Here is a 12,340-nt window from a genome sequence, read left to right as displayed (position 1 = left end):
GGAAAGTTACCATCACCAGAGACATGGTTGCACGTAAATTGTTGGAACAGCAGGCTGCCAGACATCCAGATTTTGATGCATTGGTTTTAATTTTTCAAAACTCCCTTGATTTGAGCAAGGCCTGGAAGATATAGAATATAACTCCTTTATTCAAAAACAAGGAAACTACAGGCCACTTATTTGAACAAATGTTACAGGCCACATGTTAGACATGATTATGAAAGAGGATGTCTGGGCGGCATGAACAGATTGGACCGAAGGGTCTGTTTCCATGCCGTACATCTCTATGGCTCTGTTAAGTTATAGCAGAGTATTTGGAAAAGTTTCAAGTGATCTTGATCAGATGGGCCAATGGGCTGAGAAGTGGCAGATGGAGTTTAATTTAGATAAATGCGAGGTGCTGCATTTTGGGAAAGCAGATCTTAGCAGGACTTATACACTTAATGGTAAGGTCCTAGGGAGTGTTGCTGAACAGAAACCTTGGAGTGCAGGTTCATAGCTCCTTGAAAGTGGAGTCACCAGTAGATCAGATAGTGAAGAAGGCGTTTAGTATGCTTTCCTTTATTTATCTTTTATTGGTCAGGGTATTGAGTACAGGAGTTGGGAGGTCATGTTGTGGCTGTACAGGACTTTGGTTAGGCCACTTTTGGAATATTGCGTACAATTCTGGTCTCCTTCCTATCAGAAAGATGTTGTGAAACTTGAAAGGGTTCAGAAAAGATTTACAAGGATGTTGCCAGGGTTGGAGGATTTGAGCTATAGGGAGAGGCTGAACACGCTGGGGCTGTTTTCCCTGGAGGGTCAGAGGCTGAGGGTTGACCTTAGAGGTTAATAAAATCATGAGGGACATGGATAGGATAAATAGACAAGGTCTTTTCCCTGGGATTGGGCAGTCCAGAACTAGAGGGCATAGGTTTAGGGTGCGAGGGGAAAGATATGAGAGACCTAAGGGGCAACTTTTTCACACAGAGGGTGATGCATTTGTGGAATGAGCTGCCAGAGGAAGTGGTGGAGGCTGGTACAATTGCAACATTTAAGAGGCATCTGGATGGGTATATGAATAGGAAGGGTTTAGAGGGATGTGAGCCGGGCGCTGGCAGGTGGGACTAGTTTAGGTCGGGATATCTGGTCAGCATGGACAAGTTAGACTGAAGGGTCTGTTTCTGTGCTGTACATCTCTATGACTATGACTAATCAGATTGAGTCAGTGTAGTAAAAAGTAGATTGTGTATAACAAAACTTTTGAATTTTTTGGGACAGTCTAACATGTGCTTTGGGGAAAAGGAATCAATGGACGTACTTTACTTGGGTATCCAGAAGGTGATTGATAAAGTGCCACTTCAAAGATGAAATGATAACTATTTTGTAATCAGCCTGCTCAGAGCTGTTATTACACACATCTGGAACAAGTGGGACTTGAGAAAATGGGTAGGATAGGAGGTAGCTTCTTGGCATGGATGGAAATTCAGCTGACCATTAGGAAGCAGTGAGGAGGCAGCTGTGTTTTTTTTCAGGTTGGCAAGATGTAAGGAGAGATGTGCTGCAGGAATTCGACCTGATCTCAGTTATTTACAATTTACATAAATGATTTGGATGGAAGGACAGCAGCTATGGTAGCTAGGTTTGCTGTCCATCCAAAGGTAAGTAGGAAGAGGATATGAGGCCAGTACAGGATATATAGGCTACAAAACTACAGTAATTTGAATGAGTGTGCAAAAATAAAACAAGTGAAGTATGATGTGGGAAATTGTGGGATTGCCACATCGCCAAACCCTTACCACCTGCCGTCTGGAGGAAGAATGCCTCACCTTCTGCCTTGGGACCCTCCAACCACATGGGATCACTGTGGATTTCCTCAATTCCCCTGCCCCCACCTTCCAACTTGGCACCACCCTCTTGAACTGTCCTACCTGTCCATCTTCCTTCCCACCTATCTGCTCCACCCCGTTGTCCAACCTATCACCATTACCCCCACCTCCATCTCCCTATTGCATTCTCAGCTAACTTCCTCACAGCCCCAACCCCCTCCCATTTATCTCTCAGCCCCCCATTGTCCACAAGCCTCATTCCTGATGAAGGGCTTATACCCAAAACGTCAATTATCCTCCTCACTCCTCAGATGCTGCCTGACCTGCTGTGCTTTTTCAGCACTACACTCTTGACGAAAATGTAGGATTGTCTATTTTGGCGAGAGATCTGGATGTCCTTGTGCCTAAAGCACACAAGGGTAGGATGTAGATGCAGGAAATAATCAGGAAAGCTAATAAAAAGTTAGAATTTATCACAAAGAAAATTAAATACGTATGAAAGGTATATATTGTACTGGAGTACTGTACTTAAAAATGTGCTACTGGAAAAGCGCAGCAGGTCAGGCAGCATCGAAGGAACAGGAGAATTGACGTTTCGGGCATAAGCCCTTCTTCAGGATTCAGCTCTGATCTCCAGCATCTGCAGTCCTCACTTTCTCCTGGAGTACTGTACTGATCACCTTATTTTTCCAGTGGAAACCTATGATTCACTTTAAGTCATTTCACTTAAGGTTTTCAGGAATGCAACCAAACTTTAAATGAGGACTTGCTGTGATAGCTCATACAAATTTTCTCTTCCAGATCTCAGGCTAAATATGACCACACGGGCCTAATATGTTCTGCCTCGGATTACTGTTGGATTGAGTTATTATGTTCCTGCCCAGTGTTCAGATATGATTTGGAGATGCCAGTGTTGGACTGGGGTGTACAAAGTTAAAAATCACTCAACACCAGGTTATAGTCCAACAGGTTGAATTGGAAGCACTAGCTTTCGGAGCGACGCTCCTGCATCAGGTGGTTGAGGTTGTGGAGTAAAGATTGTGCCTTACACAATTCTGTGTCTTACAATCTTATGCTCCACAACCACCTGATGAAGAAGCAGTGCTCCGAATCATCCCTGATTAAAGGATTGTGCCCGAAACTTCGATTCTCCTGCTCCTCGGTTGCTCCCTGACCTGCTGTGTTTTTCCAGCACCACACTCTCAACTCTGATCTCCAGCATCTGCAGTCCTCACTTTCTCCTTCTGACACAATAATGCTAACTCCCAATATCTAATGTCAGACTTTTACATGATTTATAGCAAATGCAATGTGACACAACTAAAATAACACTGAAAAAAACCTTGTTCATTCCTCTGTTAAATGGTAGCCAGACTGTGGAGGGGCTGGTGTTGGACTGGGGTGGACAAAGTTAAAAATCACACAACACCAGGTTATAGTCCAATGGGTTTATTTGGAAGCTTTCGCTTTTGGAGTGCACTGCCCCTTCATCAAGAGCAATGCTCCAAAAGCTAGTGCCTCCAAATAAATCTGCTGGACTATAGCCTGGTGTTGTGTGATTTTTTAACCCTGTTAAATGGAACGTGTCATGATTGGTAAAAGCAGGTGCTCATGTTTCCCCCACCAGATGGCAGTAAAGCTTCTTTCAAGCATTTTATTATAATCCACTCAATTAGTGAGCACATTAGTTGCTTTGAATTATTTTGTCATTTCACTCATATTTTCTTGCAGGGTATGCTGTAAATGCTGAGTAATTATCTAGGTTTAACTATTTTTAAAAAAAAATATTCTAAATATTGTTAGTTGATCTCTGTCTTTGAATGTATTAAATTATTGACTTCCAAATTTGAGTGATGGAGGATATCTTTAATTTGAAAATGGTACTTCATGGCCTTCCCACCTGTAAAGTACTGTGTTGTGACCCCTGGTGGGTCTGTGCTACCGGTGGAATAGTGATTGTGATGGTTATCCTTTCATTGAACATGGGGCATTACATTGAGGTCACACCAGGTGAGGTTAGCAGCTTTCCTTCAATTAGGGAACCAGATGGGTTTTCACAATCAGTAACAGTTTCACAGTCACCATCACTGAGACGAGCTTTATATTTCGAAATTTTGGTTCGATTAATTTAACTCCCAAGTCCACCAGCTGCCATGGTCTCCAGGGTGTCTGTAAGGTATGACTCAGTGAGTATGACTGTATCAGGCTGTAGCTTAACTAGTCTGTGAGACTGCTCTCTCAATTTTGGTATATGCCCCCAGATTTTGGTGAAGTGGGTTTTGCACCATCGAAAGGACTGTGCTCGCTGTCATCTTTTCTGATTATGAGGTCGATGCCAGGTGTTTGGTCAGGTTTCATTTCTTCCTTTAGATTTCATAGTGGTTTGCTCAGACTTAGTGGCTTGTTAGACCCTTTTAGAATATGGTTAAGAGTCAGCAATGTTGCTGTGTGTGTGGAGTCAAATGTAAGTCAGACCAGATAAAGATAGCAGATTTTCTTCCATCAACAGTTGTCATTATGCAAACTTTTAATTTCAAATATTTTTTAAATTTACATTTCACCATCTGCCACTTGTTGGGGTGCAAACCCATCTCCAAGATATTTGCTTGCAGTTTTGGGATTACTAGGCCAGTGATATTCATCACTGTGCCACCACATCCCAAACTTTGTCTTGATCCTTATGTCCCACTCCTTTCCATTAACTTAAAAACTCTTATTTTTATTTCACTTCAGTGCAGATGATAGGTCATTTAGACTTGAAATATTATCTATGGTTCTCTTCGCAGATGCTAGCTAATATCTTTCGTATTTGTACTATTTTTCACTATTTCACATTTCTAGGAAGTACAATAATTTTTTTTTATGCTGCTGTCCTCAGTTATGTGTATTACATTATGATACGATAAGCTAACACTGATAAATTGCCATAATAAGGCCTCAGCTGAAAATGTGTTGCTGGTTAAAGCACAGCAGGTTAGGCAGCATCCAAGGAACAGGAAATTCGACTCTGGCCCGAAACGTCGAATTTCCTGTTCCTTGGATGCTGCCTAACCTGCTGTGCTTTAACCAGCAACACATTTTCAGCTCTGATCTCCAGCATCTGCAGACCTCACTTTTTACTATAATAAGGCCTCAGCCAATTTTCAGTGCATTTCATTAAAGATAACTTATTATTATTCGATATTAGCTGCTTTCAAACTTGATTTACTCAAAACAATCTCAGTTGAATAAAAGAAGGGGCCATCACCTCAATAATATGTTAAATTATTGAGAATTTCATCAAATTTGTTTATCTAAGAAAGAAGATCTTTGGGTTTTCACCAGTGTCAACATGGGTAAAGAGCAATATGAAATCAAATGATCCTGTGTTGAATGGGAATGTTACTCTAGACTTCTGTTGGGGAACTCCCTCCCTAACAGCATAGTGGGTCAACCTACAGCACATGACTGCAGTGGTTCAAGAAGGCAGGTCAATATCATCTTAAAGGCTACCAGGGACGAGCAATCCGTGCTGACCCAGCCAGTGATGTCCACATCCTATGTGTGAATAATAATAAAAAGAATACATAATTCTTCCACTGAATTGCTGTTCTCTCCAAGCCAGCTAAATTGGACTTCCTCAAATTTGGTGTTTATTGATTTGATCAATTACCTAAATAAATCACATCTCTTGGCTCATTTTTCTCAGAGATTTATTTTAATTGATTCTTCTGAAATATAAATATCTTTGGAAAATGAGACATTGAGTACACATTTATTGTTGACACAACTTGAAGCACAGTCTAGCACAATATAAGGACCTATCATTAAATTATTCATGGCTATTTTAATTTGAAATCCACATCCTTTGCTTGTTTTTAATTCATTGCTCTGATTTCCCCCTGTTTCTGGCATATTTTCCATTGAGGGGCAGTTGCATAATTACTTGCCTGATGAGGTTCATCGCTCATATAATAATAGGATTACATAATCTCTGCTGGAGCAGGATCGCTTCTGCCTGAATAGCTGAGCACGAATATTTTCACTGTTACCCTGCAAGGCCATGCACCTTAATGCAAAGCCTTCAGATTGTTTTTGGCCTGTCCTTTTCTTTGTAGACTTGAGCAACAAAGCAATTTTATAGGTATTGAATAATTCAGCTTCCCACTTTAGAGGAATAATTAGATTCCAGTTCTGATTGAATACTGAAATAGTATGATGCAGTGATTTCGGTGCAAGTTAATGCAGTAGCTTTCTGCTGTCACTAGACGATGATCTTTTCAAGTATGCACTGTAGTGCGCACAAATAAATAAAATCCTGGATTGTATTTCTCTGCAGCAGTTATTTCTCAACATCCCTCCAGCACAACAAAAAATGTTCAAAACTTATGTCGTGCTCACAAAAAAAATACATGTTGAGAATGAGAGATAACTGCAAATGTGAAGTTACTGTATGTTTTGGTTTTGTTTCTTCTCCTGAATCACCTATTGCCACACACTGTAATTCAAGTAATAGAACAGCTGACCAGTCGCCTAATGTTGACCAGTCATCTAATTTTACTTTTCTTCTTTAGTGCTAAGTGCTTGGATCAAAAACAGCTAGTACAGTTAAGTACAGGAAATCGCTGTGCAAGCCCATTCCCTCGAACCTAATGGCACTGTGTGGTAGCACTTAAATGGACTCCACATGTACTATTCTGGTTTGCTGCACTCTGTTATTGCTTATCACACTGGAGAATGTCAGTCAGTACTGGGAACAACTTGTACTGGTGAGTGTAATGTGTTAATACTGAGAACTCTCAGAAGGAAGTGTACTACTCATTAAAGCGAGGATAAAGTTATTTCTTTTTAAGCCCAGCAATATACATTAACCCAAATAGTGGAAGAATTACAATGCGCAACGTTTGAATCCACATACTAGCTATCTCTGCAACTTCACCATTTATGACCAAAACAGCATTCAGATCGGACACTGCTTCAGAACGTAATTAATGTAGACTTTTGTTGGCAAGGAAAGGTTATTGGGAATAGATGGAAATGTGAAATCTGAACACAAACAGATCCACTTGAAGAGAAGAGTAAGCTCAAGGGGCAGAATGGTCTACGTGTGCTCCTGGCTTGTATGTTTGGATATAAACTACACCTGTGACTATAGGCTTCAGTGCATGTGTGCTGAATCTATATTCTGTTTTCTCAGGAGCAGTCTCATTGCCTCAGTTTCATTTGTAGATGTTTGAGAATGCTGACCAGAACCATAAACATCAAGAGCTAGTTCAACAGTCCTAGCTTACCAAAACTAAACTTGTGCCACTGTTAAACTATAGTTTAACTGTATACTCGGTTGGAAGAGATTTTTTTAAAAACTGAAATAAGAATAAATGTAAGGTAGGTAAAGTTACCATAGTCCCAGAGACCACAGGGCCGGTCTCTCATTGAGAGACAACTGGAATAAGTTTAACCTGAGGGTCACCACTCCTCGGGGTAAATGTGTCTATAAGAACAAGGGAAAATAGCCACCAAGAAATCAAGGGTTAACTTTAGGGAAACTTGAATTGCTGTGGCTTGTATTTTCTTGATGCAGGATAATGAAGAGCCATCTAATCAGGGTGTTTTAAGTAGACTCGATCGGGGAGATAAAGAGAAGTTTGTATCTCTCCCATTGTGGGAATCCAAAAGAAGAGACCATTAGGGAGACAGTGATGTAGTACTATTGTCACTGGACTAATTCCCGAACCTGAGGTTCTATGGTTATGGGGTTCAAGTCCACCATGACAGATGGTGAATTTGAATTTAATAAAAAGACAATCTAATGATGACTATGTAATTATTATTGATTGTTGTCAATATCCAGTGGTTCACTGATGTCTTTGAAGGAGGGAAATCTGCCATGTTTATCTGGTCCGGCCTACATGTGACTGCAGTCCCACAGCTGAAACCAGTTGACTCGTAGCTGCCCTCCACGCAATTAGCAATGGGCAATAAATGTTGCCTGACCAGTGATGTCTACAGCCCATGGAAGAATTTTTTTTAATTGTAAAAACTGTATGTAATTGCAAAACGTCCCTTCACACAAAGGTAGCAGAAGTCTGAACCTTTTACCCAAAGGGCTGTGGACGTTGGGGATGGATTGAAGCTTTCACAGCTCTCACCCCACCCCCCACCACCCCCCAGGGTAAATATATATCAGGGGACATGGAACAATGGATCTGGCATGATCCAGTTGAATAGCCCGTTCTTGTTCTGGTGTTGGTAATTTCCAGCTGTACCTTTTGTCCCTTCCGAGTTGGGATATTGGCAATGTACCTTCGTAAATAACAGAGACGATATGCTATTATTTACTACTTTGTATGCATACTGTTACAAGTTGTTATTAACATGGTAGAATCTTGAATATCTGCTCATTTAACAAGTACAAAATGTTTTCTCCTTTGTGCTTGTTGTCAACAGATCATAAGCACGCCACAGCGATTGAGCAACTCTGGGAGTGTCCTAATCGGAAGTCCATACACCCCCACGCCAGCCATGGTTACTCAGAGTCACGTGACAGAACCATCTGGCTGGGTTACAGGGTAAGCATTAACCTTCTCTTGAAAGATACGTGTCCAATTCAGGAAGTAACCCTGAAAAAACATCTGCTGAAAACTTAATGTACTGTCCAACAAAACTCTTACAACCAAATACGTTTATGAACTGAAATTGCATTTAATCGGGAATATGAACTTAAATATTGGATGTGGATGATTTTGTCCGGTTATGCTTTACGATCGCACAGTGATATCACGGTGTGTTCTGCAAAAGTACCCTGAGATTAGTTTAAACTAAGACCGCTGCTGTTTGAGATGGTAGTGGATATGAGGTGTTAATGGATAATAGCTGTGCTATTAGGAAGGGAGACTTCTAATGAAGTGAAATACCTCGACTTCATTTCTTTTCTGCAGGCAGTGACAGTACTATGGCTTAAGAGGTGTATTTTGTCATGGTTTTTTTTATGAAGGAAGGTTGTGACAGAGGTGACTGGCAGTCTGCCCCAAAGCCAATAATATCAACATTGTGAAGCCTTGAGTTTTATCTTAAGTTGGAACAATAGAAGCAGCCTGAATGGGTGGGGTCAAGATCCCACAGAATCAGGATTTTTAGCTTTAGCTTTCAGTAGCAGTTACTGGGTTTGGAAGCTGCAGTATTTCTCTCCCTGCTACACTGCCTCGAAGTTTTCTCTTAATGTTTTTCCTTCTAGACTGGGGAACTGCATGTGAGGCAATTCATTTTACTGAATTTGCCTTTGCCAAGGGTGTGTTTGTGGGATGGTACAATATTGGAACAGTTGCTGTTTAGTAGTTAAATAATATAATATTCTGTTAAGTTTTCCAATAGAAGTAAGTTATTCCAATCCTTTCTTTTGATGTATCTTAACTATAGTGCATAGATAGTGTGTTTTGCTTCAAGATTGGTTGTTTGACCAATTGAATTGCATCTGGAATGCAATACCTGACACTTGCCTTTAAAACAAGCCAAGGTTAGGGCCTGGGCTATCTCCTGCATATATTTTGAGGGGGTTTGGTCTGGTCCATGACAAGGTACATTGGCATAAGCTTGGGATGAAATTCTCTAAGAAAATTATTATAATAGTGGATGCTCAGTGTAATAGAAGTAAAGTGTCCCCCTTGACAATTTTTCAAATTTGATCTCCTCTGTCTCCTATAACTCCTTCCAGTGAAGTGAACTTGTGTGCTTGCAGAGCAGTGCAGTCCAATGGAAACTGTTAACATCTCACTTATGATTGTGATCCATTATAGAATGACAGAGCAGACTCGATGGGCCAAATGGCCTAATTCTGTTCTTGTATTTTATGCTATGTTGGAGAATCTATTTCACACACATTGCAAACAATTAACACTTTCAGTATTCAACGAAATAAGATGATCACAGTGATTGAAACACACTCTCACACTTAGCCTTTTGTCTTACCAAAATGGAGCTGCCCTTGGAGTCCTGAACATTGACTTCGGACCTCATGAAGTCTTTTGACATCTGATCAGACGTGAGCAAGGAAGCCACCTGCTGCTTTCCACACACCATGGCTGATGATCCAGTACTTTTCCATGTTGAACGCAACTTGGAGAAAACACCCAGGCGACCTCGGTGTCTATCAGCAAGAGTCGCTTGGCAGCAGAGTACCTATTGATTGAGCTGGTCGGGTCCTAAAGGACATAGCTGCTGGACTGGATCTGTGATAGGCGATGAGGGCATCAACATGGGGGGGAAAACATACTTGACCTCATTGTCACCAATCTGCCAGCTGTAGGTGCATCTGTCCAGTATCTGTAAGAGTGACCACCACTCTGTCCTTGAAATTCTGCCTTCACATTGGGGATACCTCCCGTCATGTCGTGTGGCACTATCACCACGCTAAATTACCATCAAACCAGAGGATCAATCCTGGTTCAGGGAAGAGTTCAGGAGGACGTGCCAGGAGCAGTAAGAGGCATACCTTAAAAAGAAGTGTTAACCTAATGAAGCTACAAAAACAGAATCATACAAAACAACGTAAGCAGTCAGACAGCTCAGGGCTTCCACAATCAACGGATCAGATGTAAGCTCTACAGTCGTGCCACATTCAGTTGTGAATGATGGTGGACAATTAAACATTTCAGTAGAGGAGGAGGCTCCACAAAGATCCCCATCCTCAGTGATGGAAGAGCCCAGCACATCACTGCAAAAGATAAAGCTGAAGCATTCACAGCATCACAGATACCAGTCTTAAGCCAATTCAATTCACTCCACATGATGCCAAGAAATAGTTGGAGGCATTGGATACTGCAAAGGCTATGGGCCCTGACAATATTCCGGCAGTAGTACTGAAGACTTGTGCTCCAGAACTTGTCATTCCCCTAGCCAAGCTCTTGCAATACAACTACAACACTGGCATCTACCCGAGAATGTGGAAATTGCTCAGGTGTGTCCTGTCACAAAAAGCAGGACAAATCCAACCTGGCCAATTAATGCCTTATCAGTCTGCTCTCGGTCATCAGCAAGTTGACAAAATTTGTCTATAAACAGTGCTATGAAAAGTTCAGCAATAACATGCATGCTGGTGCTGAATTTGGGTTCTTCCAGGTCCACTCAGCTCCTGCCCTCATTACAACCATAATTTAAAGGGGCAGCATGGTGGCCTAGTGGTTGGCATTGCAGCCTCACAGCACCAGGGACCCGGGTTCGATTCCAGCCCCGGGTGACTGTCTATGTCCAGTTTGCACATTCTCTTCGTGTTTGCGTGGGTTTCCTCCGGGTGCTCCATTTTCCTCCCATAATCCAAAGATGTGCAGGTTAGGTGAATTGGCCATGCTAAAAATTGCCCATAGTGTTCGGTGCATTAGTCAGAGGGAAATGTAGAGAAATAAGGGTATAGATCTCAGTGGGATGCTCTTCGGAGGGTTGGTGTGGATTTGTTGGGCCGAAGGGCCTGTTTCCACATTGTAGCAATTCTAATTATTCTAAACATGGACAAAAGAACTGAATTCCAGAGGTGAGGTAGGAGTGACTGCCCTTAACATCACTTTGACTGAGTGTGATATCAAGTAGCCATAACAAAACTGGAATCAGTGGGAATTGGGGGGGGGGGGGGGGGGGTCTCTCAAATAGCTGGAGTGAAACCTAGCACGTAGGAAGAGTTGTGGTGTTTGGAGGTCAGTCATCTCAGCTTCTGGACATTTCTGCTGGAATTCCTCAGGTAGTGTCCTAGGCCCAACCATCTTCAGCTGACTCATTGTGTAGGAAGTTGGATCAGAAGTATGAACTCTGATCTTGTTGAATTGCAAGTCGGCTTAAAGGGCTGAATGGCCAATTCCTGTTTCTGCTTCTAACATCCTTATGGAAAGTGGCTCATTTAATGTGAATACTAAGCAAGACCTTTTGTGCTGAATGGCTGACGTCGTAAAATTCTTCTGTAGAGCCACATCTGGATTCCCAACAACCTTAGGTGCAGTTCTAGCTGATAACCACGTCACCTACACTCTGGGATTTAGTTTGGAATTGTTCCAAACTGCGTGTTGTGGGTTTGTTAGCTAGAGTACTGTGCTAGTTTGCAAACAACAATTAAGTATGTGGGATGAAAGGTCTAACTCCCTTGCAGCTGAGGATATCTAATGAAGGAGTGCTGTACTGCCTCTGGTGAGGAGAATAACAAACCTGGTTTAGTGGAGGACACTACTGCTGTTATCAGAACGTCTGGATTTCCAGCCAGCTGAAGTGTCATAGCCACGTTTCTGATTTTCATTTGTTTCTTGGTGCAAACAAGAGGGAGTGTGCGCCTGCAGGTCAGAGGAAGAGAGGTCAACAGAGGATTTGTGAGATTCACTCCCACCTCCACCCCCCACTCTCAATGCCTCACCCAGGAAAGTGCCCACTGCAACTTTCTCTGTGAAATGTTTGATTCTTGTTGACACTAGCAGCACCACATCATACCTTGTCAGTTTCCTGCTGCGAACGAATATCGCCTGCATGTTCTACCAGGATCACTCTGACTTGGGACTCAGTAAAGAAGCATATCTTTCACA

The 12,340-nt window shown here is 41.9% G+C and overlaps 1 protein-coding gene across 8 annotated transcripts in view; it reads left to right on the top strand.

The window, feature by feature from the left end:
- Positions 1-12,340, top strand: part of LOC132821757 (transcription factor Dp-2-like) — a 207,160-nt gene that overhangs the window by 139,040 nt on the left and 55,780 nt on the right. For all 8 annotated transcript variants that reach the window (XM_060834500.1, XM_060834498.1, XM_060834495.1 and 5 more), the window contains one exon: positions 8,235-8,356. In XM_060834500.1, the coding sequence (XP_060690483.1) occupies positions 8,235-8,356 (122 nt within the window). The remainder of the gene's footprint in view (positions 1-8,234; positions 8,357-12,340) is intronic.

This window comes from Hemiscyllium ocellatum, chromosome 13 (genome assembly GCF_020745735.1).
Source record: "Hemiscyllium ocellatum isolate sHemOce1 chromosome 13, sHemOce1.pat.X.cur, whole genome shotgun sequence".
In the NCBI taxonomy this organism is placed as follows: Eukaryota; Metazoa; Chordata; class Chondrichthyes; order Orectolobiformes; family Hemiscylliidae; genus Hemiscyllium; species Hemiscyllium ocellatum.
This window is presented reverse-complemented; position numbering and strand designations above follow the sequence as displayed.